The sequence below is a fragment of the Annulohypoxylon maeteangense genome (genome assembly GCF_022496945.1).
Source record: "Annulohypoxylon maeteangense strain CBS 123835 unplaced genomic scaffold GGS22scaffold_19, whole genome shotgun sequence".
In the NCBI taxonomy this organism is placed as follows: domain Eukaryota; kingdom Fungi; phylum Ascomycota; class Sordariomycetes; order Xylariales; family Hypoxylaceae; genus Annulohypoxylon; species Annulohypoxylon maeteangense.
The window spans coordinates 233,390-260,806 of NW_025953266.1; the positions used below are offsets into that span (position 1 = coordinate 233,390).

The window sequence follows — 27,417 nt, forward strand, 5'->3', positions numbered from 1 at the left end:
CTAGGGGAGAGCGGACGGGATCCCGAGTTCTCCAGATCCTATGGTCGTATGTGATAGTTATGAGACTTATCGCACTATATATTTTAGAGACCTCTAGTTGACACTAGCTGGCTCGGACCTGATTACCAATGGTTACTAGCGGTAAAATGTTACTATCCGATAGCTTAGATCCTTACAAGGGATTAGTGTTGCAAAAATAGACAATTAGTATATTTGTCAGTGCCGTGGAGAACTCTTATTCATCACAGGTTCCTTAGCACTATGAAATCATACCCGAGTGCCAGGTAGGTTAACTAGTACCTAGATAATCACATGTAGCCTGCGGAAAATTCCCTTCAATATCGCACGGCACACCATTCAGTCGGCCTTGAGAAGATCACTTCGGCGTGTACTTCTCATGTCCATTGCCTTCTCCGAGATCAGCCGGGGGCTGCGGGAACTCGATGAGCATTTCCGGCTCGCCGGTCAACTCGAACCCGATCGTAGCTTGCGTGGGCACATCGAGTAAGAAGCTGTACGTCCCCGGGTATAAGATGGTGTTCCCCTTTTCATCTACACGTGCTAAATCCCCTAATGTCAACCCTAACTTGGCCTCTTTTGTTTCTCCCGGATTTACGTCGTTGATGCGCGCGTACGCGGCAAGTTCCTTAATCGGATGTGGAGCTGGTCCGTACTCTCCGGATAAGAACGCGAGGGCAACGAAGTCTGATGTCACGTTGCCTGTGTTCTCGACGGAGATACCTACTGTTTCGAAGGGGCAGAGGTCCAGGTATTTCGCGTTGCAAGCATCGAGTAGCTCAGTTATATCGTATATCTTGTCAGCAAAAGCGTCGGGTCCAAAGGAGGGCTTGAAAGTGGTGTAGTGCAATCCGAACCCGAAGGGTAGTACGGCGTTGTCGTACCATTTATACGTCCTGCCGGGGTTGGTCTCGCTCGGTCGGAGACTCATGTCGGTCATCGGAACTTGATCGACATATTTCGCTGGGTAAAGAGTAGTTGTCAATCGACCGGCTGGCGCAGTTTTGCCAGTTAAAATATCAAAAATAGCAGTGCCGCCGTCTTGTCCAGGGAACCCAGCCCATAAGATGGCAGAGACATTATCATCGTCCAGAAGTGATGAGTCGTCATTCTGGTCTCCTAACTCGACGACGATAAACGGCTTCCCTAGCTTGCTGAGCTTCTCGATCAAAGCTAACTGCGCACTGGGCCAGGCGATAGAAAAGCGATCAAGCTCTTCCGCTTCTATCGTCATATCGTTGCCACCGAAGTATATCACGATGTCCGATTGATTTGCAGCTTCTAGTGCGGCTTCTGTCCAGGTATCCGTATCCGAGGTGTTTTGCTTAATGGGTCCAGTAGCGTTCACGATGCGGAACCCGAGATTCTGCGCCGCTTGGACTGGCCCCCGAATATATGGTGGAAGCCCTGAGTATCCGCCCAGCATGGCCAGGCTCAACCCGTCCGACCAGAACCCGATAAGGGCAATCGTAGTCGTATTATCAACTTTCAGGGGTAAGATTCCGTCGTTTTTCTTGAGCACAATTGATTCTGCTGCTGAACGAAGGGCGAGGGTTTGATGTTCGGGAGTATTGACATCTTTCCAAGATAATGACCGATATGGAGTCGCGTCCGCGGGATCGAAGAATCCGGCGCGGATAAGTCCTTCGTACATGCGTCGAAGTGCTTGATCAATCACCTCTTCCGGTAGTAAGGTTTGGTTCCAGGCTCCGATAACGTCTGTGTTAGAACCGACTTCGCATATACTATCTGTCCCAGACATCAAGGATACTGCTGCTGATTGTGCCGCGGTAGTCGTGTAATTATGGTCTTCATGGAAGTTCAGGATGGCGTTGCAGTCGCTAGTGATATATTGGCTCTCATCATTCCACTCCCAAAAATCTCGGAGCACTGTCCCCATCAAGTACGTTGACGCGCAAGCGGGCGTCCCGTTGACGGAGTTGTAAGAGCACATGATCGACTTCACTTTGGAGTCTCTCGCGCACTGCTGGAACGGGGGGAGGTAGTATTCGACTAGATCCTGCATCCCGACGATCGCATCGAACTCGTATCTCTTAACTCCGCCCCAGTACTCCAGGTCGTAAGCGGCGTAGTGTTTGCATGTTGAGATGACCTTTGTGATATTCTCTTTTCCCTGTAGGCCATCTATCAAAGCCTTGACATATCCCTTGATGCGAAAGGGGTCTTCTCCTGGCGTCTCCGAACCACGGCCCCATCTTGGGTCTTTATAAGGATTGATGTTGGGGGTCCAGTAGTCAAGCCCAGCATGTCCGGAGTTGCTATAGGCTCGAGCTTCCGTGCTGATAGCATCGGCGACAGCGTGGACTAAGTCATCATCGAAGGCGGCCGACAGTAGAATCGGACTGGCGAAAGATGTCGCATGCGAAAATTCGCCCGAGGGCGCGAAGGCGACACCCGGAGACCATCCGACGCCGTGGAGAGCTTCGTTCCACCAATCGTACGCATCCAATCCCAGGCGAGGTGCTCCGAGACTCTTGCTAGTACGGTATCAGCTTGAAAGAGATTGGAGTCGGACAACGGAATACACATACTCAACAAGATTAGCTAGTTTCTCAGTGATGTTCCAAGCACCTATGAGTGCGGCAGCTCTTTCTGATGGACTAGCGCTCGTGTCGCAGACAAGATTGGTCGTCAAGATTTCCGGCCCTCCGACGCAGTCAGGAAAAGTCATTTTCCCTAGCACTCGCGTGCTGAGGATTGAGAGACATCCCAGTGTCTTTACCGGATGCTTCATGATGCCAAAAGTTCAAAGATATAATTGATTTGAATTAGAACAACGAGTCAAACCTAACGACATGATGTTCGAAGCCCTTTTATATTCTAGGATCTTTCGATAAATTTTACATATCTGAAGACTGTAAGTAACCCTTTGCTAAACAAAAATCCAGTAAATAGCCTAACGGATGCGATTTGCTTAGACCTTGGTATCCGAGCTACGTAGTTTGTGTACTTGCGTTTCTCCAATAATTGGCCCGTCTATTCATACAGACATAGGCAATTGGTGCGTCTGTTCCTATAGAGAACAATTGGCTCGTCTATTCCATAGACGATGGAGAAATACGACGCACCGTTTCCCTAAAGTCTATGATCAGCATGAAAATGATTGGTTCTGCTGTGACAGCTCATTTTATCTGCGTGAAAACCTGCAGAGTAGCGATCGATGCTATTACACCTGCATGCTCCTCACGAAATGTTCTAGGGTCATTTAGCCGATTAGCATATCGCGTGGGGTGATGAGCTTTTTGGAAACCGGCGGGGTTAGACTTTCGCATAACCGACTTTTGGCCAACTTAACGTAAGTAGGGAGGGTAACTGCTGTGTTGGAAATCTTTTGGATCTCGTAATTGAAGAGACTAGAAATGATGAATAGATGTGTTCCCCTATTAAAAAGGGGTAATCGGGCTAATTGAAACTATCGCCTAGCGAGATAAATATATCTATAAGCAGTATATGTAACTATCATTGTTACCCCTATTGGACCCGCTTTATTTTGCCCCTTTTATTACGACTTCAACTAACATGAAGGGGTGAAAGAGAACTAGAGTGACTTGGAAATTTATCAAACTATTATGCGTAGGTATGGTCAAAAGAATAAGCATCATCACCAGATGGATCAATTTAGAAGAAACACGCTTTTTATCAGGTATAACTTCTTCGAGCTACTGAATATCGACGTTGCATTGATACATTTTCCCGCGGGGATAGTCAATATGTCAATATAGCAAGGAGGTACCTCCGCATTGGGCACGGCATATCATTTCGGTGCTTCATTTCTCAATTAGCTGTTGGTGTTGCTTATATCAATCGCTTGCGCCACTTGATGAATTTGTTAGAATGTTTTAGGCATCACGAGTATCATTTTAACTGTAAAGTCCTATTGCCCCAACACCGGCCTCTCGTTATAGCATGTTTGGTCTCAATACCAAGCTGACCAACACGGTCATCACAGCCTTAACACTGAGCATCACTGTAGCGTCAGCGGAATGCACTCGCGAAGGACTCCTTGCGGCGGCGGAAAGTTACGTTGCTGCGCAGACTAGTGGGAGTATTGACAGCCTGAAGCTATCCGCCACCAACTTCACATACCAGCTCAACAATAAAGTAACGGACATCAAGACCGGCGTGCTAAGCCAGCCCTTGAAGATAGACCTCAACCGATCCACGGCCGATACGATAGCATGTGCAAGTTACACGATGTTGATCTCGGCGACAGGCTCTAAGCCCTACGTGATCTCGACACAGATTCGACACCGAGATAATGACACGAGCTCCATTGCCTTGATCGATACGATCGCAGCGACGACCGGCGCGCTCTTCTTCGACGCACAGAAAACACTAGGATACATCCAAAAGGAGAACTGGGACACGCTGGACGAAGGGCAGAGGGCAAGTCGAGACGAGCTCAAGCGCGTTGGTGATGCTTACCTTGACATGTGGACGGATGCTAAGGCGGCTGATTCGATACCAGTAAGTAAGATACGGAATTATCGATGACATTCTTCGCAGGGGCTAAGACTAACTCCTAACGCCACAGTGGGGTACAGACTGTGAGCGCGTCGAAGGATCTGCACTCACACGACCGTGCGGTGCGACATTACCACATGGCGGAAGCCAGAAGCCGAACGGGAATCGCCGATACGTCATCGATGAAACGGTGGGGTCAGTGGATGTGCTGTGTTCTTTCGACTCACTCGGGGACATGCCTGATTCACATGAAGTGCGGCTCGAGGGGGGGAAGGTGAAATATGTTCATACGGTCACCGTCTTACGGTAGTTGGGAAATGCACGACTTGACCGAGAGCCTTGTATAAAGTGTCCATCAAAAGATGGAGGTCTCTTAGGTTCAGAAATGAACCGGAGAAACGGAAACTTGCCACTTATTCAGGTCTCCAGCTATATTTACGCCTTCCGAATAGAGTCAGAAAATGCGAACCATGTGCTAATCCCACTGTAAAGCACTGTAAAAACGCTATCCCCTGTGCTACACAGACGACCCTACAAAACGTTGGAGTTACCTATATAGGCAAACAGGGGATACAGTCTCAAAGGTCAAGACTCCAAGTTGCTTTAGTTAAATGGGTTGGATAGTTAGTTAATTCTAGTATATACCAGTTGATTAGCTGGTATAGATATGATATTAGTCTAGCAATTTATAAAGTTTTCTTAATGAAATGTGCTTTAAATCATAACTTACCTAGTACTAATCCATGCGCGCTCTTCCTTAACCTCGCAGAATATCTTATCCATCTCTTCTTTCCTTATTCTCTCCAAACTACTTTGCTTAGTGCTAGAATTCGAGTCGGAATGCTCTTTAATGATATAGAAACGGATAAAGTGGATTGTGTTTTTTTAAATTTTATAGTAGAAAAGATCGTGAAGGGTGGAGGTTGCCTAGATGTAGGATTTAGTTATGATGTTGTTGCTATCTTTAAAGAAGAAAAGGTTCTAAAGACTTCAAAATAAACTTTTAGTGGGCGATATCATAATAACCATAATTTAAAGTTAAACATCCACACAGGACTGTCTTCCGCACTGTATTTAATTGCTTTGTGGCTGAGGGCTTTAGCGCATCATTGTACTTCGTAAGCAGCGCTTTTCAGCCAATCAAATGGATTATGTGTTTGTTTAATTGCAAATACATCTTCTAAAGTCCAAGTTGGTCTTAGCGGAGGGTGGGGGTGTGTTTTAGGGGCTGAGCCACTGGAGAAGAACGTTACACGGTACGAGGATATTTGGAATTACACGGTTTTGGCTCTTAGGCAAATGTGCGAAACTTTTTACCCAGACTCTCGTAGCATTGTATTGATTCTGGCTCTGAATATCATCATTCTCTTTGGCAATTTGAATAGAAAGATGAGCGAAAGCTGTTCCGGCAGCGTAGGTATTTGCGACTCGTAGTAGATCTCAACTAGATAGGTACCTCTAAGCCAACCGAAACGCCAAAATCTCAATTTTTAAGGTGGCCGACAAACACGTCGATCTATTTAGAACAATCTCGTTAGGCCCGGTATCTAGATTTCAGGAGTTAGCTGCCACTACGAGTGTGAGAGTTGGGTTGTGTTATAATATGGAATTAATTTTCATGTTGTCTTAGATTTCGGAATCTATAAAAATCTCATGACGTAACAAATGTACATCTTCTCTTCGTGAACTCATTTGAAGTTATCGCTTAATGAGAATTATACCCTGCTGATCTCATCCCTCTGGATGCCTTGAATTCTGGTAAGGCAAATTGATTATAAGTCGTTTCATAACATCCTCTGAGGTTTCTTCCTTCACATCGAGTTTAGCTACGGTTATAGAATAGGAATCATGTTCTGTAGATAGTAGTTGGATGGCCAATCGCATATCCATCTCTTTCAATTCTCTATGCCCTTGTAATTTTCTCAATGACTAGAGGAACAATTGTCGGGGATTGGGCTTGTACTTGGAGATTATCGATGAGTGAGTGGTAATAGTAGGTAGGCTGGCGCGCATTAGGCTCGCAGAATAGTATTGTATTCACCGATACCTATTAGGGCATTCGGCCGCTTATATACTCACTCGTACGGAAGGCGTTCTTCCTATCAGCCCCCGACAGTACGTGATAACCCCCCTATTGAACTCCGCCTGCAGATAATTAACGGAACTCCACGATCTGCCTTATTACCACGTGGCGTATGCATCGATGGCGCACGTTGTTAATATCGCAGGTGCGGAAACGGCCGAAATCCTTGGTAGGCCCCAGGTTGATAGGGCTGATAGTGACTCCTGTTGGCACGCTTGGGCTGCAGGGTGATATTTGGGGATTCTTTTTAGGCTTCGAAACTTTTGAATGTGAAGTTTTCACGCAGATCCCACCTACATAAATGGGATAATTTCCCAAGTCAGGGGTGATCCATTGTCCTGGGACGTAGTACCTAGTAGTGGGTCCTGCCGCATAAGCCTCCGGGCTATAAGATTATTACTATGGATATACTTCGGCAGCTGTTCGGGAGGACCCGTAAAACACACGCTAGCGCACGTGGCGTCTTTGCCCCGCGTACGAGACGCTTTTCTATGGACCATTTCCGCTATACTATAACCCCTCAATCTTACCTGTGCCATCCATGTGACATGTACCTGTAAGGAATGTCTTCCACGTGGAAGCTTGCGCACATATCCATGTACATACGTGCATATGTAGGTACGCCGATGGCGCTGTGCCTTAGCGTGACGGTAGGCAATGCCTATATAGGTAGGTCGGTATTCTCTATATGTTCTATCGCTACTATTCTTATATTTCACATGCTTCTCTTTCTATCCTGTCTGGTTTCATAGATTTGAACTTCTCATCCACCCCCTACATTTTAATTAATGATTAGGACCCTGACTTAGATCTAAGAGGCTCAATCGTTCGCCCTAAGGCTGAAATTAACTACATGCAGTAGATGTATGAGAATTTCTACCGTTGATCGCTTTACGTCAGATTTAGTCGCTGAAGCTGAAAACTTCAGGTCGCGCGATGGGACTTTACTCGACAGCACAGCGCGCTTCGCCCATCGGATTACTCCATAAAACCGTAGGGCTACCAATCGTAAGCAATAAGGAGAATAGAGTTCTTAGGGGTATGATAAGCATAAACGTTCTTACGCTTACTAGGTACTGAGAGATATCCACATTTGAGGCGTGGTAAGATGCATGTATGCATCTATCACCTCATATCTACTGCTCTTCTTTTTCATTGCATACTGTTTACGACGGGGCATATCTACCTTGAATAATCCTATTACAAATGAAATCTCGAAACTTCTAAAATCGGAAGTAAGGATAATTAAATGCATAAATGACAAAAGAGGTCTATAAACGAAACTGGGCTATTAAAAGTAGGTACCTACTAGTGAGGTAAGTAGGTAGGTAGGTGTAGATACTTTTAATAGCCTAACCTTCATACGACAACTTGTTCTTGGCTTATGTTGGGGGGAAGTGGGCATTGCTTAGAGTTGACCATGATCAATGTTAACATTATGTTGCGATTTCTTCATAACAGCCTCGGGGATGTTTCAGGCAGGTATACATAACATTGTGTACCTAGAAGGGTGTAAATAGCGTAGAGGGGCGTTTACCCTTCCTCGCAATCGCATACCATAACCATCTATGATCCCACCACGACTTGACCAATAACACACAACGTAAAAAAGCTGTAGTGACTTTATAGCATATTTCCCCTTTTCCTTCTATCTATTCGTGTATAGCTGTGTGTCTGAGAGAAAACGGAATTTGAATACTCAACTGGAAATCTGGGAGGTAAATTAAGTCCTATATTCGAGGAGTATGGGCATGTGCTACCTACTAACTTCCGCTTGTTTTTTGCAACTTTATCTTCTAATGTAACTAACTATTATCACACCCTTCACCGGCGCCTATTTCAACAAGGTTTGCTATTTTGTTAATTTCCTGTCCCATCTGGTCTCCGAGTTAAGCGAGATATCCCGGACTGAGCGAACTGTTCTTTCTGGACCTCCACGCCAGCGCCACTCAACGATGGGGCCGAACTATAGTCACTTGGTGGACATCTCTACCCATCTGACCTCGAATTCTTTAAATAAACTTTTCATTTGAAACCAAAGAAGAAATTGGCCGAAAAACTCCAATTGTCCTATTGAGTACTACCTTTTCTTTCCTCTCTTTGCCTCAAAACATCTCCTATAAACTTGACGTCTATCCATCATGGCTCTTCATTCCTCTTGTTCATCAAGCCTCAAACAAGATCCAACTACCCAATTCCTCATCACAAACAGCCTATACGCTCTAGCCTCGAGAACCCTCTTACTTTCATGATGTCTGCTTTATTTCTTGCACCTCACTTGGCAGAATCTTCTGTCGAAAGCATCCTCTCGTTGGTTGCCGGAATGTTGTCATCCTCAACCTTCGAGCCCCAAGCAGCTCTTTATCATCGGTACAACTTTAACGTTGAAAGAACTATGGGACCCTCAGCAACATCAGCGCTCTCCCCTGTGAAGAATCAGGTACTAGGTGATGGGACTGAAGAAAAGTAAGCATTCCCTGAGAGGTTTACTACCTAAATATATGTTCTTGCTAATTGATATAGTTCTGACGGAGATGGTGGTTGTATATGTTTGGCGGGATGCAAGCCTGGAGAGGGTTGCCGATCGCCTTGAAAGACGTCGAAGAAGACTGGCGTTCCTATAATTTAGACTGACAATATGTTTGATTGGGAGTTGAAGATTGAAAAGTATTGAGGGATTATAGATCAATGATTCGGCTAAGGGCTATTAGACGGATAGATTTAGAAGCGTTTAGATGGGGCGGCACTAGACGCATATGGAAAAGGGGGTTTGGCGTTAAAGAAGTTTCATTTTAGAAAATAATAGACTTCATTATTCCTACAAATCATGAAACGGACCTAAGAAGTGAGGAAGTAATGACGTCGGGCGAGGAACCTTATTTAGGACTCCTGCGAAGTTGATTGATCCGCAGATAGCCAATATATATCATTTCCGTCTGTGGTAACGTCGTACTCCATCTTCCTTAAAGTTTCGATAAAAGCTTCGAGGCAATTCCCCTTTGATAGCAATACTAGGTCTGCAACTTCGAAGGCTTCTCCTTCATGACCTTCAGGAAACCAATCGGCAGTGCGATACGTCGTGCAGTGCGGATTGGCGCCATTCAAGAGTAGCCATTTCAATGTGCTCACCGAGCCACTATACGCGGCAAGATGTAATGGAGTCCAGCCTTTGGTATCGACAAGATCAAGGATATCAGTGATCCCTTTCTTTTGTATCTGTGGTGGTAGCTGTGTTCTTCGTATTTCGAAGAGTTCTTCCAGAGTAGACACATTGTTTGTTACAGCCGCCACGTGGATCGGACTGTATCCGTCATTCGTGATATATCGATCAGAGAATGCGGACGCCCCTATACGATTGAGAAATCTGATATCGTCCGCGTTGCCAAACGCCGCGCATCTGTGCAGCGAAGTCCAGCCCCTTCCGTCTTTAATATCGTCAAATATCATATCACCCCCCAAGATCGAGAAGCACTCGATACTAGTTATAGACTTGGTCCTGTCGAACAAGTAATGAAGTAGCGACCAACCTTGCGCCGAACAGTAATCTGGGTCAGCTCCTCGTGAAATGAGAGTCCGAATGATATCAAGCCTTCCGAAGAAGATCCCATGCTGTAATGGAGACCTATGTCCTATCAATCAGTACCTTGGGATGCATTATCTCGAGACTTAGTTACCTCTCATATCTCCCAAAAGGGGAATTTGGATCAGCACCTTCTCTAAGAAGGAGATGGACAATTTCGGCATGGCCTTCTTCTATCGCAATCTTGAGGCATTAATATTCTCGCTAGTTTAAATATATAATGATTGAATAACCTACACTAAGAAGTGTTCGATTGTCTGGTGTCACGTCATCCGGTCTTGTGGACCCCAGACTGAGGAGTCGCCTAACTTCGCAACTGTTCCCCTTTTTACATGCCTCTAATATTTCCGAATCCGGGGGAATTAGGCCTCGTATCGATAGGTTGAAGGGCAATGAGTATCCCATACCAAGAAAGGGCCTCCATAGGTGCACCATAATCATATACGATCTGCAAATCCTCGCTTGAAGTAGAACGGACTGTCTTCTATATTTGCCGCTTAGCTTATGGTAGTATATATGGAACCAACTACCTTTCAACAACGTCTTGTGAATAGCGATTTCCGACAGCCTGGGCATTCTTGGGGGGATTAGTCTGGTTTCAGTCGCTCCCTGCTGGACCCATGACCTGCTTGATGAAAAATGGGTTGCAAGTTGTTTCGTTAAAAGTCCAACTTCATTGTTGAGCATGGCATTGGAATTTCTGCAGCGTAAATATATAATCAGATGATGAATATATTTTATGCTAATTCTTCATAGTATATATAACTTACATCAAGTTTAAAGACAGATGCACATGAAGGGCAGTGATTGAATTGTTAAGCTGCCTTTCAAACCTCTCGATCTCGTCTTTCTTGTATGCGAGCCGGGCCTGTGCGAAATTTCGTACTAGGGAAGTTTTCCCATTCTTCATTTTTTCCGCTATATGGAAGATGCCCTTGATCGAGTTCAAATTGGCTTGACATCTTTCTAATGCGGTGCATATGTTAACATTATTTTGACCATATGAATCCTTTTGGCATTCGAGTGCGTTCCTAACATCGTTGTCAATTGATTGGAGTCCGCGGACGACCTGGTTCAAGCGTATTATCTCTGCCGGGGCATCGTGTATGGAGTCAATAAATTTTATTAACTCGATAGCATTTTTGCCTAGCTGGATGGCAAGTGAGATGACAGCGAATATACTAGAAACACCGCTAAGCGGATCCATACTACCTGGTAGGCACGAATCTAGTATCCATGTAGATGCTTTAACATAGGTTAGTTTAGCGTAGCCAATTCTCCTCTTATATATCAGGATTTAACTGACCTAGCTAATGTGCAATACCTACACAGAGTCTGCCTTGGGTATATTACGTTACGCAACAACTCCGCCTAGGTATACATCTTTAATTAAAAGGGTACAAACTAGATAGGTAGGTAAGTACCTAACTAGTATATATTCCATATGGGATATTCTGTATATCTGCTACTAACGCTTGCTCCTCACTACCATTCTATGTTAGATACCTAGTCGGTAATAAGGCGTAGAAATATTAATGAGAAACGTCTGATTCCAACGTCAACTTCAAGCACCGCACCCGCGAGGTCTTTTGCGTAGACAGATAGGTGTCTACCTAGGTACCTAGGTAGGTAGATATATCTTGGGATGACTTCTTGGATCCTTGGTGCTCGATTATGGCGCTTATGGTCTACCCCAGGTACCACTCGGATAGGCATCTAATCTGGGGTATGATCAAGCGACTGACGAACACCCCTCTTACTAAGTTAATAAGTTCTGATTGTAACCCTCAAGACACCCGCATTCGTCGAACCACAGTCGAAATATGTGGGTGCTATCGGTCATTAGAAGTTGCAGCTAGTACTACTACCGGAATAAGTAGGTTGCCTTGTGCTAGTTGAAGGGATACCAGAATTTCCGTGACAGGACCGTCGTGGGGGTCTAGTGATATCTGCTCTCCCTAACTGTAAAGTAAACGTTGTATGCACACCACCCCGACCTGACTTCTATGAGATGAATAGAGGCTGGTACTTGCTATCATGTAGGTGAAATGAAAGTACTGAACTAACAGATATGGTCGAAGGTCTTAACTTTGCAGTAATATATAGGTAGGTACACCTTATTTCAGAGGAGCTACTTGATGCTTACTTAGAAGCTTAGCCGGGATTAGCGAAAAGCTTTGTCGATGACGATGGAATATATTAAATAGAAGGAACTTATGAAATTACCTCGAAAGGGTTGCAATGAGAGTTAAAAAGGTTCTAGGTAGGTAAGTGGAAAAATGGAACTGGATCACGCGGGAACAACATGGTACATACCTACCGAGTATCTACTAGGTAGGATAGAGATGTTGTCATCGCGGAAGGCAACAACTCATCACTGTTGCCTGGGGTCCAAATTTTCTTAAAAAGAGACAACATTAAGCATTTCAACAACACGACGCTTCAGATATCGCAAATTGTTATTCCATGAAGAATTATTCTATTCATTTGAATAGGAGGCGGCTGGGTGGTGATTTTGCTAAACCACAAAATTTGCGAGGTGAGGATAAGGGAGTCATGTGATCTTGGTATTCTAGTAAAAACTAAAGCACTCGTCTCTTCGATCTTCATCCTTACCTTCATCCTTCACTTGGTTCAAAAAAGCCTAAACTCATTTTGAGATTGGATCACTACCTAGGTACCTACCTACCTAGTACCTACCTAGTACCTACCTACCGAATATAATATTATAATATCATAATATTCTTCGGTGAAAGTTGATGATAAGAAGTCTTTTCCACACCCTCTGCGCCCTCCAAGAAATTATTGTGGGGTTATTGTGCGCCTAACAGTGGGAAAAGGGGGTTTCGGAGTCTGGAGAACATGGGGATACTAGGCTTTTTTTCTTCATTTTTTCTTTTTTTTGGCGCATTTTCTAAATTCTGCAGAGTGAAAATTTTAATGACGCTTCGATTTGCTTCTCTTTGTCTCAATACTCCTCCCTAATAACATAGGGTAGCATAGGCTTCTATGATATAGAAGGAAAACACTCTTCCATGGCGCTAAACCAAAACGCAGTCTATGACTCTATGTTCTAGGCAGAATTCGGGCTGTGTCTACCGCGACTCTTAGAGAACTCCCATTGAACTCAACACTACAGCTCTCCTACGCGTCTAATTGTAAGAGAATCGCCTGCTATCATCATTACTTAATTTTTTAAAAAAAGTCCATTGGTACCTTTGATGTATACCATCAACCATTTTTAAGCGATTTAACTAGTTCACCTCAAACTAATATAAATATCGATAGTTTCTGAAGATTTTAGGGAGACTTTATTGTACAAACCTGCATTTCCCTGCTGCATATCACTAATGCAGGTATATATGCTTACTTACGTACCTATGCGGGTGACTAATTGTGTGATAGGATAGGGAGGGAACTGGTATTCGCTACTAACGCCACGAACGCCTCTGCCTAGCGCTATCCGACGAATGCCTTGCCAACTAGTCTGCCAGTTAAGGGACTTAATACAGATATTTTCCCATTGCTTTCCCGGTGAATCAACATATCAATCTAATTGGTTCTAGAAATTTACTGTGGATGGATGGTTTTTTACGACCAAAGGTAAGGCGCTCGAAGAGCTTACCTTCTGATGGAGGGTAGACAAATGGTAGGATAGAAGCCGAAGTGGCGAAGATGGCGAGTCCCGTTATGGAGGAGGCTGGGGATACACAAAAGGTCTGGCCACTCATTTAGTAGATATCACGCCCTCCAGGAATAGGGAGCCAACCCTAACCCTCGCATTAACTCAACTCTGAGACATATCATGGGCTAGTTATTCACTAGCTCTGTTATTATCACCATTTCACAACTCATACGACCGTAAATAGTAGATAATCGCCTGTAACGTTCTTTTCCACTCATTAAACATGAGAAAATAGTGTTCTAAGTCATAACTTGGAGGCAATGGACAGGCGGGAGGGCGCCGGAAGCTATAACCGGCATAAAGTGGAGACGCTACAGTGGAGCGAAGGCGTGATCGATCGATCATCTCCGCTCGGGCAGTCGGGGATGTCTCCAAGACTCCAATAACTTGAACTGTACAATGACAACTTAAAAGTCTCTATTTGTACCACCCAGCCTATTTCCGAAGAATCATTTGTAATATTCCAATTGGATGGTTCATCATGGCTGTGGTAAAGATTGCTGTATTAGACGACTATCAAAAGTTGTCTGTACCCCTCTTCGAGAAGCTACAGACCTTTGGCTTTGAGGTGACGACATTCACTGATACACTTCTTCCGTACAACCACCCCGACACCCCGCAAGATGTAAAAGACGCATTGGTCAAGCGCCTCGAGCCTTTTGGAATTATTTGTAAGTCTTATCGAAGGAAGCTAGGCACCGGAAGCTATGAGGGTGTCTGACAGATCTAGCTTCTATGAGAGAACGGACACCATTCCCAGCTGAACTCGTTAACCGGCTTCCGAACCTCAAGTTACTCTTAACGACGGGGTCCCGCAACGCATCCATCAATGTACACGCACTTTCTGCGCGCGGAATCCCCGTGGCTGGCACTGTTCCAGAAAAGTGGAACCCCGATAGTACCACTCAGCATTGTGTTGCTCTGATCCTTGCCCTTGCGAGAAACATTCCGCAAGACGACGCAATAATGAAGGCCGGAGGCTGGCAGACGGCGTCAGCCACTAACCTGGCAGGGAAAGTATTTGGTGTTGTTGGGCTGGGTAGGTTGGGGGTGTCCGTTTCGAGGATCATGCACATAGCTTTCGGCATGAAAGTCATAGCTTGGAGCACGAATTTAACCCAGGAGGCGGCCGATGAGAAGGCCAAGGCTTCCGGCCTGCCGGTTGAGGACGCGAACGGAGATAAAACTTTCAAGGTTGTCAGCCGGGACGAGTTGTTCAGTTCTGCAGATGTGGTTAGCGTTCAGCTGGTACTATCAGACCGATCTAGGGGCTTGATCACAGCGGATGACTTAGGAAAATTGAAGCGCTCGGCGCTGTTCATAAATACTGCGCGAGGACCGATCGTGGTTGAGGAAGACCTGCTCGAAGTAGCTAAGAAGGGATTGATCCGCGGTGTAGGATTGGATGTGTACGAAATCGAGCCGCTGCCCACGTCGAGTGAATGGAGGAAGATAAAATGGGGAGAAGAGGGTAGAACTCGGGTAGTGTTGTCGCCACATATGGGCTATGTCCAGGACGATACAATAATCGACATGTACAAGAAACAGGTCGAAAATATACTACGGTGGCACAAAGGCGAGGCGATGACCATCGTATACAGTGATAACGGGTACTGAACATAGCAGGCCGGGACGAGTCAAGGATTAAAGCATATTGAAAGGTATATGATTTAGGTACCAGGACAGGTAGACCTAAGTCACTTCTTAAGCATGCTAAGTTTCTATAGCGACGAAATATAGTGAGGGTTGACTTGGCTAAAGCTTTTTGGTACTTAGCTAGGTACTGTATCTACCTACATGTATGTACATAAGTAGGCAGACAGACGAATATTCAACTTTCATGAGTCACTTGTCCTTTCCTATCGTCAATACCTTTTCTTGCTCACCCACGAAAGTTTTTTCTCGTTTTTATTCATACCTAGTACCTACCTACTTATCTTGCTTGGTAAAACAATTTCTGAACTTCTAAAAAACAACACGGACAAAGGTTCCACAACCAAATCCTATCCAAGGACTTCCCTCCTAATAATGGCTCACGATACCACGAGTCTTTCTCAACTACTAGAGGAATGTGAGTACAATTTTCTTTATATAAGATTAATCATTAGTGACTCTTTTCATATCTCTACGTTGTCGTTCACTCAAGCACGGCACATCGTTAACCCTATCAAGGAACAGATCGCAAGCACTTAGTTTGCTGATTACTTAAGAATAATTCTCAAAGGAGATCTCTTGTCGAGAGAACTTATTAAGAGAAATAACTTCGTACTCATACTTAACTTCACCTAACGTGCACCTCATAAGTGGTAGCACCTCTCCGTCAACCAACACTTAGACCCCCTCTTCAGAGTGACGACACGCTCCCTATCCGTTCACAACCGTGGGGTGTGAGTTGGGTCGGGTTTTCTACTTTCTACCTATCCTCCTGACCCCAACACCGCTACCCCACACGAACAGGAACTCGTGTGAACTTCGATTCTCCCTCTTCTCTTCGTTCTAGGACCTTTCCACAAGATACGCGTCCCAGCCACGCAATGCGCTCCGTTACATTTACCCGTTTCTAAAACACACGGCTAGCAGTAAGTAACATAATCCCTTTGGTATTTATCCCGTTGGTTAACATTACGCTAATAATTCGTAGCAGCTGTAGCAGTGCACCAGAAAACGGGGGGCGGCTTTTATACATGCCCATTATCCCGTCACCCCAAAGACGGTGTTGTTTATATTGAAATAGATGTAGGTTATGAGTATTATATGTGTTGATTAGTTGGTTAAGTTGTTAGTTTTAGGTAGTGGTTCGTAGATAGTATATATATATTCCTTGAGTATAGGGCGTAGATTTTTAACTACTTAATATTCTAGTATTTTTACTTAAATTGTACGAGGGGATTTATGTTTATTAGTTTTTTTTTTATTATATAATTTTTTATTTTATAATATTTTTTTTTTTAAAAGTTTTTAAAGTTTTTATTATTTATAATGTTTTTATTATTTTATAAAGTTTTTATTATTTTATAACGTGTATTTTATAAAAAGTTTATAATTAATTTAATTAAAGTGAATGGTTATTTAAAACGAAAAAAGTTAAAATTAATAAACTTTTTTTTTTTATTTTATTTTATAAGTGTAAGTTTAAGGTATTTTTAAAGCGTATAAAAATATTTTTAAAAAATAGTTTCGTAAATTTATTCGTTATTTAATTTTATATATTAACGTATTAAAAATTAATTTTTTTAATAATTTATTTTTTTCGTGCGAAGTAAATATTAGTTTCGATATATTTAATTTAAGTATAAAATTAAAGATTTTTTATAAATGTTAAAGCTTTTTAATTATTTTTTTAAATTATAATAATTTTTAAAGTTTTTTTATTTTTATTAAATTTATTTAATAAGGTTCGTAGTTATATAACTTTTTTTATAACGTTTATTATGTTTTTAAATTTTAATTTATAAATAAATGTAATTATTATAAATTAACGTTTAAAAAATTAATTTATAATATTATTATTAATATTAAAAATATATTTTAAAATAAATTTACGGTTTTAAATATAATTAATATAATTTATGTTCGTTTATTTTATAAGGTTTTTAAATTTATTTTAATAAGTTAATTTATAATTAAAGGTTTTTTTTAAATATTTTAAAACTTTCTAAACGGCGATTAAATAAATTATAATGAAATTTTTTATATATCGATTTAAATAAAAAATAATATAAATAATGTTAAATTTAATATTTATTATAATATATATTAAGTATTTTATAGTTTTAACGTATTATTTAACGTTTATTAAAAAAGTTTTATAATTATTTAAAAGTTTAAATATTTTTTTAATTTTAATAAAAGTTATATATAAATTAATATTTTATTATTTAAATTTTTTAATAATTTATTTTAAATAAGTTTTTTAGTTTAATATAATCGTTTTATTAATACGATTTTTTTTTATAATTATTTTTAAATAATAAATGTAAAGTTTTAAATTCGTTATTTTAAATTTATCGGTTAATTTTTTTTTAAAATTAATTATTTTTTTTTTATTAAGTTTAATAATTAAAAAGTTATTAATGTAAATAACGATATATATATAATTTTTAACGAAGATTTTAATGTTTAATTCGAAAAGTAAAAAATTTAAAGTTTTAAAATATTTAAATAAAATATTATATTAAATTTTAAAAGTTTATTTTAAATTATATAATATTTTATTTAATTTATAAACTTTTCGTATTTTATTATTAAAGTTTAAAGGTTATTTTATATAAATATTTTCGTTTATTTTTTTATAAAAAAAAATAATAACGACGTTTATTTATTTTAATTCGAAGTTTAAAATAATAATTATAACGAAAATTACCTTATAATTTATAAATTTTATTATTAAAACGAAAATATTCGTAAAGTTTAATTTTTTTATTTATTTAAATTTTTTAATTACTTATTTAATTTTATAACGTGTAATTTTATCGTTAAAGTTTTATTTTATTTTATAAATTTATTATTTAAAGAAAAATTTTCTCTTTTTAAAGAATTCGTAAAATATTTAAATTTAATTATTAATTAATAATTTATATTTTAAATTTATAGTTTTTTTTTATTTAAATTTTTTAAAGTTTAATAAAGTTTATTTATAATTTTTAAATTTTATTATTATAAATAATAAATTTATTATATAAAATATTATTATTATTATATGGAAAATTAAAATAACTTTTAATTAATATTTAATAAGTTAAATATATTAAATATAAAGTTTAAAATTATAAATTAATAATTATAATACGAAAAAGTTTAAAACTTTTATTTCGTTTTTAATAAAGGTTTTTTATTTTAATAAGTTTAAAATTATAAACGTTATAATTAAAATAAAGTTAAATGTTAAATTAAAAATAAAATTAAAAATAAAATTAAGTTTTAAATTAAGATTTAAATCGGGTTTTAAATTTATCGAACTTAAGTTAATTAATGTTAAAACGGTTAAAATTAAAATAATAAATTTTAATTTTAAATCATTAAAAAATTTATTAACTTTAAAAAATAATTCACGATTATAATTTTAAAGGATTTTTTATATAAAATGTTTATAAAATAAACTTATTTTTTTATATTAAATTATTATAAATTAAAATAAAAAAAATTTCGATTTTTAATGTTTTTTTAATATTATAAAATTATTTATAAAAATATATAAATAATTTTTTTTAAATATTACGTTATTAACGTTTATTATAATGTTATTATTTAAACGTAATATTTTATAATTTACGTCGTTATTTTCGTAATTAAATATTTTATAATTTACCGTCCGTTTTTTTAATATATTTACTTTTTTATTTAAAAAATAATAACCGTTTAAACTTATTATAATTATATATATTAAATTAAATAAATTATCGTATTAAATTTTATAAAAAATTTTATTTAATAAACGATTAAAAGATTTATTTATAATATAAATTATTATATCGATAATAATAAATTAATATTTATCGAAAATGCCGTTATTTTAAACTTATATAAACATGGTTCGAGTTTTATTCTTAAATTTATTAATAATATTTTTGATAAAACATAATGAATGATACGAAAGGAAAGAACATTTCATACGTAACTCGAGACTTAACATAAGAAATTTTCTCCTATATTTTTATTTTATCTTAGATTTTTTTCTTATTTAATAACCATTATTTATTTTTTTATATAAATGACTTTATAATTTTTTAAAATATCATTTTATTAATATTAACTTATAACGGAATAATATATAATTATTTTTTTTTAATAATAATATTATTAAAACTTATAATTAATATAAAATTTTAACTTATTTAAAATAATTAAATAATAACGTTTTTTAAATTTTTTTTAATAATTTAAAAATTCTTTAAAAATTAATAATTAATCTTTTAATTATTATAAAAAAATTATTTAATTTATATAAAAAAAGTTATAAATTATAATAAATTATTTTTTATAACCGCCGTAACTTTTAATATTAATAAATATTTTAATTTCGTTTAAATATAAAAATTTTAATTTATAAATATTTTTTTAAAAGTTATTTTTATATAATTTTTTTTTTATTATACTTTATATATATTATTCGTATAAATAATATTCGTTTTAATAAATAATATTTATAAATATTTTTATTAATTTTTCCAAGTTTTAATTATTTAAATATTTTATTCGTTTATATTAAATTTTTAATAAAAAATTAAAAATTAAATAAAAGTAAAATGTTACGTTAAAGTTTATTAAATTAATATCGTTATTTTTTTAATTTATTATATACACGTCGTTTTTTATCGAAATAATTAAAAAAATATTTTCCTTTATTATTTTATAAATTATATTTTTTTTAAATAAAAATTTAACATTTTTTTAAACGAATTAAAAAATTAAAAAGAAATTACAAGTTACGTTAAAGTAATAAATAATATTTATAACTTTTATATTTTCGAATTTACCGTTTATAATAATTTAAAATATAATTATTTTTTAATAATTCGTTTTTATTATTTTCTTTTTAATTTTAATTATTAATAATTTAATATAAAAATTAAATTTAATAAACAAGTTTTAATTATAATAAATAATTTAATTACACCCGTTATTTAACATTATAATTTTTCTTAATAATTTAATTATTTCGTTTTTTTTTTCCCGGGAAAATACCATAAATTTAAATAATTTTAAAATGGTTTTTAATATTAAATATTTCGAAATATTTTTTAAAATAAATTAAACGATAATATTAATAAATTTAAAAGTTATATTATTTATTAATAAATTTAATATAAATTATATAATAAACTTTTTTTTAAAAAAACGTTTATTAAAAATTCGTAAAAATATATTAAATTTCGTAGAAATAATTAATTTATTATCGTTAAAAAGTTTAAAAGTTAAAAAAGTTATTACGTATACGTTTAACTTATTAAGTTTAATAATAACGAAACTTATTATAATTAATATTTTTAAAATTTTTTAACGTTTATTTTTCCAATTTTTAAATATTTAATTAAAATATTTAAAATAATATTTCTCGAATTTATAAAACGTGATTTTACGTTTAACTTTCGTGTAATAAGTATAAATAATTTTAATTTTTCGTTTATTATTTTTAACGGAAAAAAAAACATATTTTCCGTTTTAATTTCGAATTTTTAAACTTTATTTTTTATATTAAATAAACTTAATAACGTTATTAATAATAATAATAATCTTTTTAATAATTTTATTTTTATTTCGTTTAAAAATAATATTATAATTTTAAAAAAAAAAAATTAAAAAAATATTATAATTAAAATTAAATAAATAAAAAAATTTATTAATTAAATAAAGTTTAAAAATTACATAAGTTTTATTAAATTCTTTAAAATCATTTTATATTTAATATAATTTAATTAAAAAAGTAATAATAATTTTTTTAAACTTTAAAATAACGTATTTTCATTAATAAATTAAGTTTTAAAAAATAACATTTTTTTTAAGTTTATATTTTTTTTTTAAAGTTTATTATATAATAAAAATAATTTTATAATTTTTAATTATATTTTTAAAGTTTTCTTTTAATTTATATTTAATAATATTTATATATTTATCGTTTTTATCGTTTTAAACTTTTATTTTTTTTTTTAATTTATTAACCGTTAATTTTATAAAATTAAAATATTTCGTTATTAAAAACTTCGTTTTTATTTCGTTAAAAAATAATTTTCCATACTTAAAAATTTTTAAAAAGTTAAAAATTTCCCGATTAAACTAAATTCATTCGTTTAAAAAGTATAAAATAATTACTTTTTTCATCGTAAATTTAATAATTTTATTATCGTTAAACATTATTAAATTATTTTAAAAGTTTAAATAATCGAGAAAATTTTACGATAAAACGTAAATTAAACTTAACTTTAAAACGAATCGAAATTATTATAAATTTTAAAAGTTTAATATACGAAATTATATTAATATTTTTATTTAAATTAAAAGTATTTTTTCCCGAAAAAAATTTTTTAAATAAATTTAATAAAAGTAAAAAAATAATAACTTTAAAATCGAAATAATTAATTTTAAAGTTTTTAATAAGTAAAAATAATATAATTTCGTTAAAAAAAAGTAATTTAAACTTAAAAAAACGTAAAATAAATAAATAATTAAAATTTAAAAAATAATCTTTTTTTTCGAAAAAATTTAAATAATTACTTTTTAACTTTTCGATTTAATAAGTAAAATAAAAAAAATTTATTTTATTAAAAAATTTAATAAAAAATAATTTTTAAACTAACTTTTTTCGAAAATTATATTTTAAATTTTTTATTAATTTTAATATTATTATTATATTTATTTATTTTCTTTTATCGTTTAAAAAATTAAAATAAAACAACGGTAATTTCGTTAAATAATAATTTTAAAACTTATTAAAAAATTATTCGAAAATATTATAATAAATTTATTTTATTAATATTAATATTATTTTAATTAATTTTAACGTTATTAAGTTTTAATAAAATGTTATATTACGTAAATAATTTTAATATTTAAAATATTTCGTAATTTTATTAAAGTTTATAACTTAAAACTTTAAATACGTTAAAACTTATAATTTAATATCGTGGTTTCGTAATTCCCGTTAATATTTATAACCCGTTTTAATAAACCTTTTATTATTTAAACCTTAAAATATAATTTTATTAATTAAACTTTAAAGCTTATTAACGTTTTAATACATTATATTATAATAAAATTATTATAAATTTCCTTTAAACATTATATAAATATTTAATAAATATAATAATAACTTATATTTCCTCGAATTTTTTACGTAATAAAAATTATAATAACTATTTTTTAATATTTTACATTTATACCTTTTTATTAATTCGGGAATTTTATTATAATAATAAAAATTTTTAATTAATAATTAAAAACTTCCGGGCTTATAACTTATTAAAATAAATGTAAATTATAAATATTATATATATTAATTAATTAGTTAAGTTGCTAATTTTAAGTAATAATTCGTAAATAGTACATATATACCCCTTAAGTATAGGACGTAGACTTTCAGCTACCTAATATTCCAGCAGTCTACTCGGATAATATTGTCTAGGTGGCGGTGGGGATCTGTGTAGTCCAGCCATACAGCCTAATGGGTTGGGGTCGACCTAGATATCGTCATGAACACTAGAGTATTCCAATTCTGCGTGACGCGTACTTGCCTAGTGGGAAGACAGAGCGCTGCCTAGAAAGGAGCCTCAGTCCCTTTGCCCACGACATCGATCTCAGTATACCTACCTACATTTCCCGTCACCCTTAGGGGAAAGGACCGACAAATCTTGCTCTGAGAGGTCCACCCCAAGCCTAATTGGCTGTATACTCATACCCATTCCCGTAGAGTGGGATACGGTGGACGATATAATGGCATTGTAAGCCTATCTGGAGGGAACCTGCGAAGGTCTCGAGCAATTATTGGCTGTTATTATCCCGGACTCGGGATCCCAAACTAGCCGTCAACAATTCTCCTTGGGGTCCTTGCGGGGTCGGGGTCCTTGCGGCCGAATTCTGATCCTACCAGACCCCTAGTCATTAGTCTTTTTCAATGGACTAGACCTGACACTCCCCGAGCCGTGGAGTGAGTTCTCATCGGTGACCCACGGAAGGAGTGTAGTGGCTATGATTACCTATGCATTAAGAATAGCTTGAGTTGGGGCGATCTCCCCGTCGTTCCGAAGAACCCTCGTTTCTCAACCGTAACACTCACAAATCTTGCCAACTCGCCATAGTCGGCAACGTTCGCTCCGATTATGGCGGATTTATGGAGATGACCGCTGTCATAATTCTAAATGGGAGAATGTACTTGAGACCAGAAAGACCCGCTGAGCTATGAGATGGACTATGTTCTCTTTTTCATCTACACGTGGTCCTAGATGTGAATCATCAGGGGTGATTGTTGGTCTATTTTTGACAGTCTTCCTTCGGTCACGGTGAGCCTCGAGACTCACCTGAAGTACTTGCATGCTATGAAAGGGCTTGTGAGGCTATATAGAATACATTGAAATAGAAATTTGTACATAACTACCATCGAATGTAATAAATGGTATTGTCGTGTTGCTAAATCTTGCTGGGCATCCTTAAGCCTCCGTCTAACCTGATAACGGTACCGTTAAGCATCGGATTTTCAATAATTTGTCGAACTAGCTGTGCGAATTCCTCAGGTTGCCCTGCCCGTCGTGGGAACTCCATGACCGTTTCTAAGCCCTTGAATAGTTTTTTAGGCATCACAGCCGTCATTCGTGACTCGAACACGCCTGGGGCAATAGTCATACAGCGTATACCATAACGTGCTAGATCTCTCGTCATGGGCAAGGTCATCGCTGTGACGGCGCCTTTACTAGCAGCATATGAAACTTGCCCCTTCTGCCCATCAAAAGCGGCTACCGATGCTACCATGATGACGACACCTCTTTCTTTATCTGTACCCACGGGCTCCGTCTTGGCTAGGTGGACAAGACACTGCCGTACAAGATCAATCGTACCTCGTAAGTTTATGTTGACAACAAAGTCAAAACTGTCTAGGGAAAAGGCATTGCCTTCTCGATCTAGGATCTGCCAATCTGATTAATATTCCACAGCTTAACTTAGTATGCCCAGCGGTTAGGGATATAATACCGTAGCCGGATTTCCCACACCCGCTGCTGGAATGATGCCGCCTAATGGCTTTCCAGTTTGCTGTATCCATTCCACAGTCCCCTTCACAGCTGCTGCGATACTGTCCGTTTCTAGGACGTCACAGACGAAGAATTTCGCGGATCCGCTGGGAAGGTTCTTCACCACTGAAGTACCATTCTCCTCGTTCAGATCTAAGACGGCTACATTGCCTCCATTCCTACATATCTCTTCTACACATGCTTGGCCAAGCCCGGAAGCTCTGTTTCCAAAAGGTTAACTTGTCTTCATGTGATTTGGTGAGTTCAGGGGCTTCGTACCCGCCAGACACCACAAAGGTTCTGCCTTCAATCTTCATGGCGGATTAGAATTGATGATATACATGCATATATACAAAGAATTGAAATATGGTAATAAGGTACAGACGAATTAGATGAGATGAGAAGATATGTTAGAACTTAGGAATGTCCGAAAGTAGATATCAGCCACTTACATAGATAAATGTGGAGCAGAATGAGCCTCGGCAATTTGGTATGGGTACGAAGTACCTATTTAAAAAGTACAAAGTACTTGGTACACCAATCGTGAACTCGGAAACAGCGTTGGATGGCTTGCAGCTGACTAATAAGGTAAGCCGGCTTATCCCTGTATGGTAGGCTGCCGCATCTCCATTTCGTCACAAGCCGGCTGATCACGATACTGATAAGGATAACTGAAACTAGCGCATTTCAGGTACTCGTTTTAGTTAATACAGTAAGGCGCCTAGCAGTTGCAGTAATAATCCAGAATCTTGATCGAAATACCGATTCCATTCTACATACCCGACGATAGTTTTGATTGCTTCTATTTCAGTTCTTCGCGGATTGTTTATAAATCTTAATTCCTGTAAATAATACCGCTTTGTTTACGATAATCGCATCAGAGATTAGAAAAAGATGACGCGTCCGCGCCGCTTATCGGCCGCCAGTGAGGAGAGTACGGGGACGGCGGGCGACCAGGTATGATACAACGAAGCCGAAGTAGCCGGCGAAGGACGGACGCTGGGCGGGGATGGCAGCTAATGGGTCAATAGGAGCTCGGAAGCATGTACGATTACTTGGCCAAGATTATCCTGCTAGGACCGAGCGGAACGGGAAAGTGAGTACGATCGGTTATCTGCGATTCATGTTGGCGGAGGACCCGGAGCCAAAGCGCAGAGAATCATGCGCAAGAAGATGGATATCCAATTCTGATTAGCTACGAACAACCGGCTAACGATGGCACAATTCCGATAGGTCATGTCTACTTCACCGCTTTGTTAAGAACGAATGGCGAGTTCTCTCTTCCCAGACGATCGGTGTCGAGTTCGCAAGCAAGATTATCAAGGTCGGCACCGGTGCACGACGGAAGAGGATAAAGCTACAGGTACGGCGATCTGTCTCCGAGACTGAAGAAAGTGGGACAAACTGACACTGCTCTCAGCTATGGGATACCGCAGGCACCGAACGATTCCGCTCCGTTTCCCGATCCTATTATCGAGGTGCTGCTGGTGCCATTTTATGCTACGATCTCACATCGCACAATTCATTCCGAGCATTACAACCGTTTCTCAACGATGCGCGTGCGCTCGCATCACCTAACTTGACGATGGTGCTCGTGGCAAACAAACTAGACCTTGCGAACGACACCCTCGTCGATACAAGCCTACCACCCCCCACACCGTCGAGTACGAGTTCTTCTATACCATATAGCACATCTGCTGGCACAGCTAGTGCCGGCGCTAGTCTCGGTACGCAGCTGAGAGCTACGGTTGCGCCAGAGGGTAGGGAGGTCTCAACGACAGAAGCCTCTCGATGGGCGAGTAGCGTCAATGTTCCCGTCACGATGGAAGTATCGGCCTTTTCGGGCGAGGGTGTGGATGAGGTTTTTGGAAGATTAGCACGTATGATCCTAACGAAGATCGAGCTTGGAGAAATCGATCCGGATGATCCGATGAGTGGAATTCAGTACGGAGATGGAGGCATGTGGAACGCTGGAGCCAGCGACGGAGGCAGCATCAAGAGCTCTATGACGGCAGACGAAGTGGGCCTCGGCGGCATGAGGAGAAGACATAAGGGAAAGAATCGCTCTCAGAATTGGGGTATGCGGGAGTGGGAGGAAGTTTTCACCCTCAATCGCGGACGAAATAGGGGGAATTGCTGCTAATGCCACTACTAATACGAAATGGTGGAGGATATGTCGGAGGTCGGCTGTAACGACAACGAGAAGGATATGGGCCGGATGGAACTGGCCTGGCAATAACACTACGATGATACCTACTTTGCAATGGCGCTCGCTTTTTTTGTCTTCTGTCAGGAGTTGGAGGCGAGCATCAGGAAGATCCTCAAGAAGACCAGACCTGATAGAGTAATATAAGATTTCTTTTTGTCGCGTTATCGATTTACAAGGATGTACAGGCCACGGACGTTAAAGATTGGATATTCGTGAGCCTTATCAACGGGTGATATCCACCGATCTATCCCACGATGCCGAGACGAGCACCGATAAGCGGCGTGGGAGATGAGGCTCCGTCCTTTTCGGCGGACAGTCCTCCATCACCCCTGCACTTCGGTAGATCATCTTCCATCAGGCCACGGATCACCGCCTTTTCTAATAAATCATGTTTCGATAGCCCTTTTCCGAATTAATACCGAATTACGAAAAATCCCTAAAAGCCATATCTTCTATAAAATTTGTTGATATCCGGGATGTCCCCCGAAGAGGCTCCCGCTCCGCCACACGTGGCTAGCCCGATATGGAGGCGGGGTGATACCTTCCGTGACATGGAACCACTGGCGCGGATACGGCGACCTAGGCTTGTCTAGGGAGTGGATCTGATCATTGATCTAATTTTTACCCACTTCAATATTCTTT

At 37.6% G+C, this 27,417-nt stretch overlaps 7 protein-coding genes across 7 annotated transcripts; 4 read left to right on the top strand and 3 right to left on the bottom strand.

The window, feature by feature from the left end:
- Positions 1–203: 203 nt before the first annotated feature.
- Positions 204–2,866, bottom strand: GGS22DRAFT_172248 (glycoside hydrolase family 3 protein). The gene is made up of 2 exons (XM_047962723.1): positions 2,571–2,866; positions 204–2,516 (listed from the first exon to the last, which is right to left on the bottom strand). Exons 1-2 carry the CDS (start codon positions 2,771–2,773, stop codon positions 377–379), a joined length of 2,343 nt encoding a protein of 780 aa, XP_047815310.1. The 5' UTR covers positions 2,774–2,866; the 3' UTR covers positions 204–376.
- A 1,079-nt stretch (positions 2,867–3,945) lies between these two features.
- On the top strand, positions 3,946–5,074 carry GGS22DRAFT_196424 (uncharacterized protein; the record flags this gene model as incomplete). Its single annotated transcript, XM_047965820.1, has 2 exons — positions 3,946–4,506; positions 4,574–5,074. 2 exons carry the CDS (start codon positions 3,946–3,948, stop codon positions 4,811–4,813), a joined length of 801 nt encoding a protein of 266 aa, XP_047815311.1. The 3' UTR covers positions 4,814–5,074.
- A 3,763-nt stretch (positions 5,075–8,837) lies between these two features.
- Positions 8,838–9,179, top strand: GGS22DRAFT_192112 (uncharacterized protein; the record flags this gene model as incomplete). Its single annotated transcript, XM_047965215.1, has 2 exons — positions 8,838–9,052; positions 9,110–9,179. The coding sequence occupies 2 exons, from the start codon at positions 8,838–8,840 to the stop codon at positions 9,177–9,179; spliced, it is 285 nt and encodes a 94-aa protein (XP_047815312.1).
- Positions 9,180–9,396: 217 nt separating this feature from the next.
- GGS22DRAFT_196426 (ankyrin) lies at positions 9,397–11,373 on the bottom strand (the record flags this gene model as incomplete). The annotated part of the gene is made up of 4 exons (XM_047965821.1): positions 9,397–10,208; positions 10,261–10,349; positions 10,404–10,794; positions 10,937–11,373. The coding sequence occupies 4 exons, from the start codon at positions 11,371–11,373 to the stop codon at positions 9,467–9,469; spliced, it is 1,659 nt and encodes a 552-aa protein (XP_047815313.1). The 3' UTR covers positions 9,397–9,466.
- Positions 11,374–14,237: 2,864 nt separating this feature from the next.
- On the top strand, positions 14,238–15,699 carry GGS22DRAFT_172251 (D-isomer-specific 2-hydroxyacid dehydrogenase-like protein). Its single transcript, XM_047962724.1, has 2 exons — positions 14,238–14,522; positions 14,582–15,699. The coding sequence occupies exons 1-2, from the start codon at positions 14,333–14,335 to the stop codon at positions 15,466–15,468; spliced, it is 1,077 nt and encodes a 358-aa protein (XP_047815314.1). The 5' UTR covers positions 14,238–14,332; the 3' UTR covers positions 15,469–15,699.
- An 8,003-nt stretch (positions 15,700–23,702) lies between these two features.
- GGS22DRAFT_172254 (short chain dehydrogenase) lies at positions 23,703–24,976 on the bottom strand. The gene is made up of 3 exons (XM_047962725.1): positions 24,846–24,976; positions 24,529–24,787; positions 23,703–24,465 (listed from the first exon to the last, which is right to left on the bottom strand). Exons 1-3 carry the CDS (start codon positions 24,881–24,883, stop codon positions 23,971–23,973), a joined length of 792 nt encoding a protein of 263 aa, XP_047815315.1. The 5' UTR covers positions 24,884–24,976; the 3' UTR covers positions 23,703–23,970.
- A 289-nt stretch (positions 24,977–25,265) lies between these two features.
- On the top strand, positions 25,266–27,337 carry GGS22DRAFT_172255 (P-loop containing nucleoside triphosphate hydrolase protein). Its single transcript, XM_047962726.1, has 4 exons — positions 25,266–25,523; positions 25,598–25,662; positions 25,800–25,929; positions 25,987–27,337. The coding sequence occupies exons 1-4, from the start codon at positions 25,461–25,463 to the stop codon at positions 26,707–26,709; spliced, it is 981 nt and encodes a 326-aa protein (XP_047815316.1). The 5' UTR covers positions 25,266–25,460; the 3' UTR covers positions 26,710–27,337.
- The last annotated feature ends 80 nt before the right edge of the window (positions 27,338–27,417 follow it).

Bases quoted from the DNA above. Each gene is read 5' to 3' on its own strand.
- GGS22DRAFT_172248 (XM_047962723.1), bottom strand. From the start codon at position 2,773: ATGAAGCATCCGGTAAAGACACTGGGATGTCTCTCAATCCTCAGCACG. The intron at 2,517-2,570 runs GTATGTGTATTC...ATACCGTACTAG, and splicing joins AAACTAGCTAATCTTGTTGA to CAAGAGTCTCGGAGCACCTC.
- GGS22DRAFT_172251 (XM_047962724.1), top strand. From the start codon at position 14,333: ATGGCTGTGGTAAAGATTGCTGTATTAGACGACTATCAAAAGTTGTCT. The intron at 14,523-14,581 runs GTAAGTCTTATC...TGACAGATCTAG, and splicing joins CGAGCCTTTTGGAATTATTT to CTTCTATGAGAGAACGGACA.
- GGS22DRAFT_172254 (XM_047962725.1), bottom strand. From the start codon at position 24,883: ATGAAGATTGAAGGCAGAACCTTTGTGGTGTCTGGCGG. The intron at 24,788-24,845 runs GTACGAAGCCCC...TTTTGGAAACAG, and splicing joins ACCTTTGTGGTGTCTGGCGG to AGCTTCCGGGCTTGGCCAAG. The intron at 24,466-24,528 runs GTATTATATCCC...TCAGATTGGCAG, and splicing joins GTGTGGGAAATCCGGCTACG to ATCCTAGATCGAGAAGGCAA.
- GGS22DRAFT_172255 (XM_047962726.1), top strand. From the start codon at position 25,461: ATGACGCGTCCGCGCCGCTTATCGGCCGCCAGTGAGGAGAGTACGGGG. The intron at 25,663-25,799 runs GTGAGTACGATC...CAATTCCGATAG, and splicing joins GGACCGAGCGGAACGGGAAA to GTCATGTCTACTTCACCGCT. The intron at 25,930-25,986 runs GTACGGCGATCT...CACTGCTCTCAG, and splicing joins GGAAGAGGATAAAGCTACAG to CTATGGGATACCGCAGGCAC.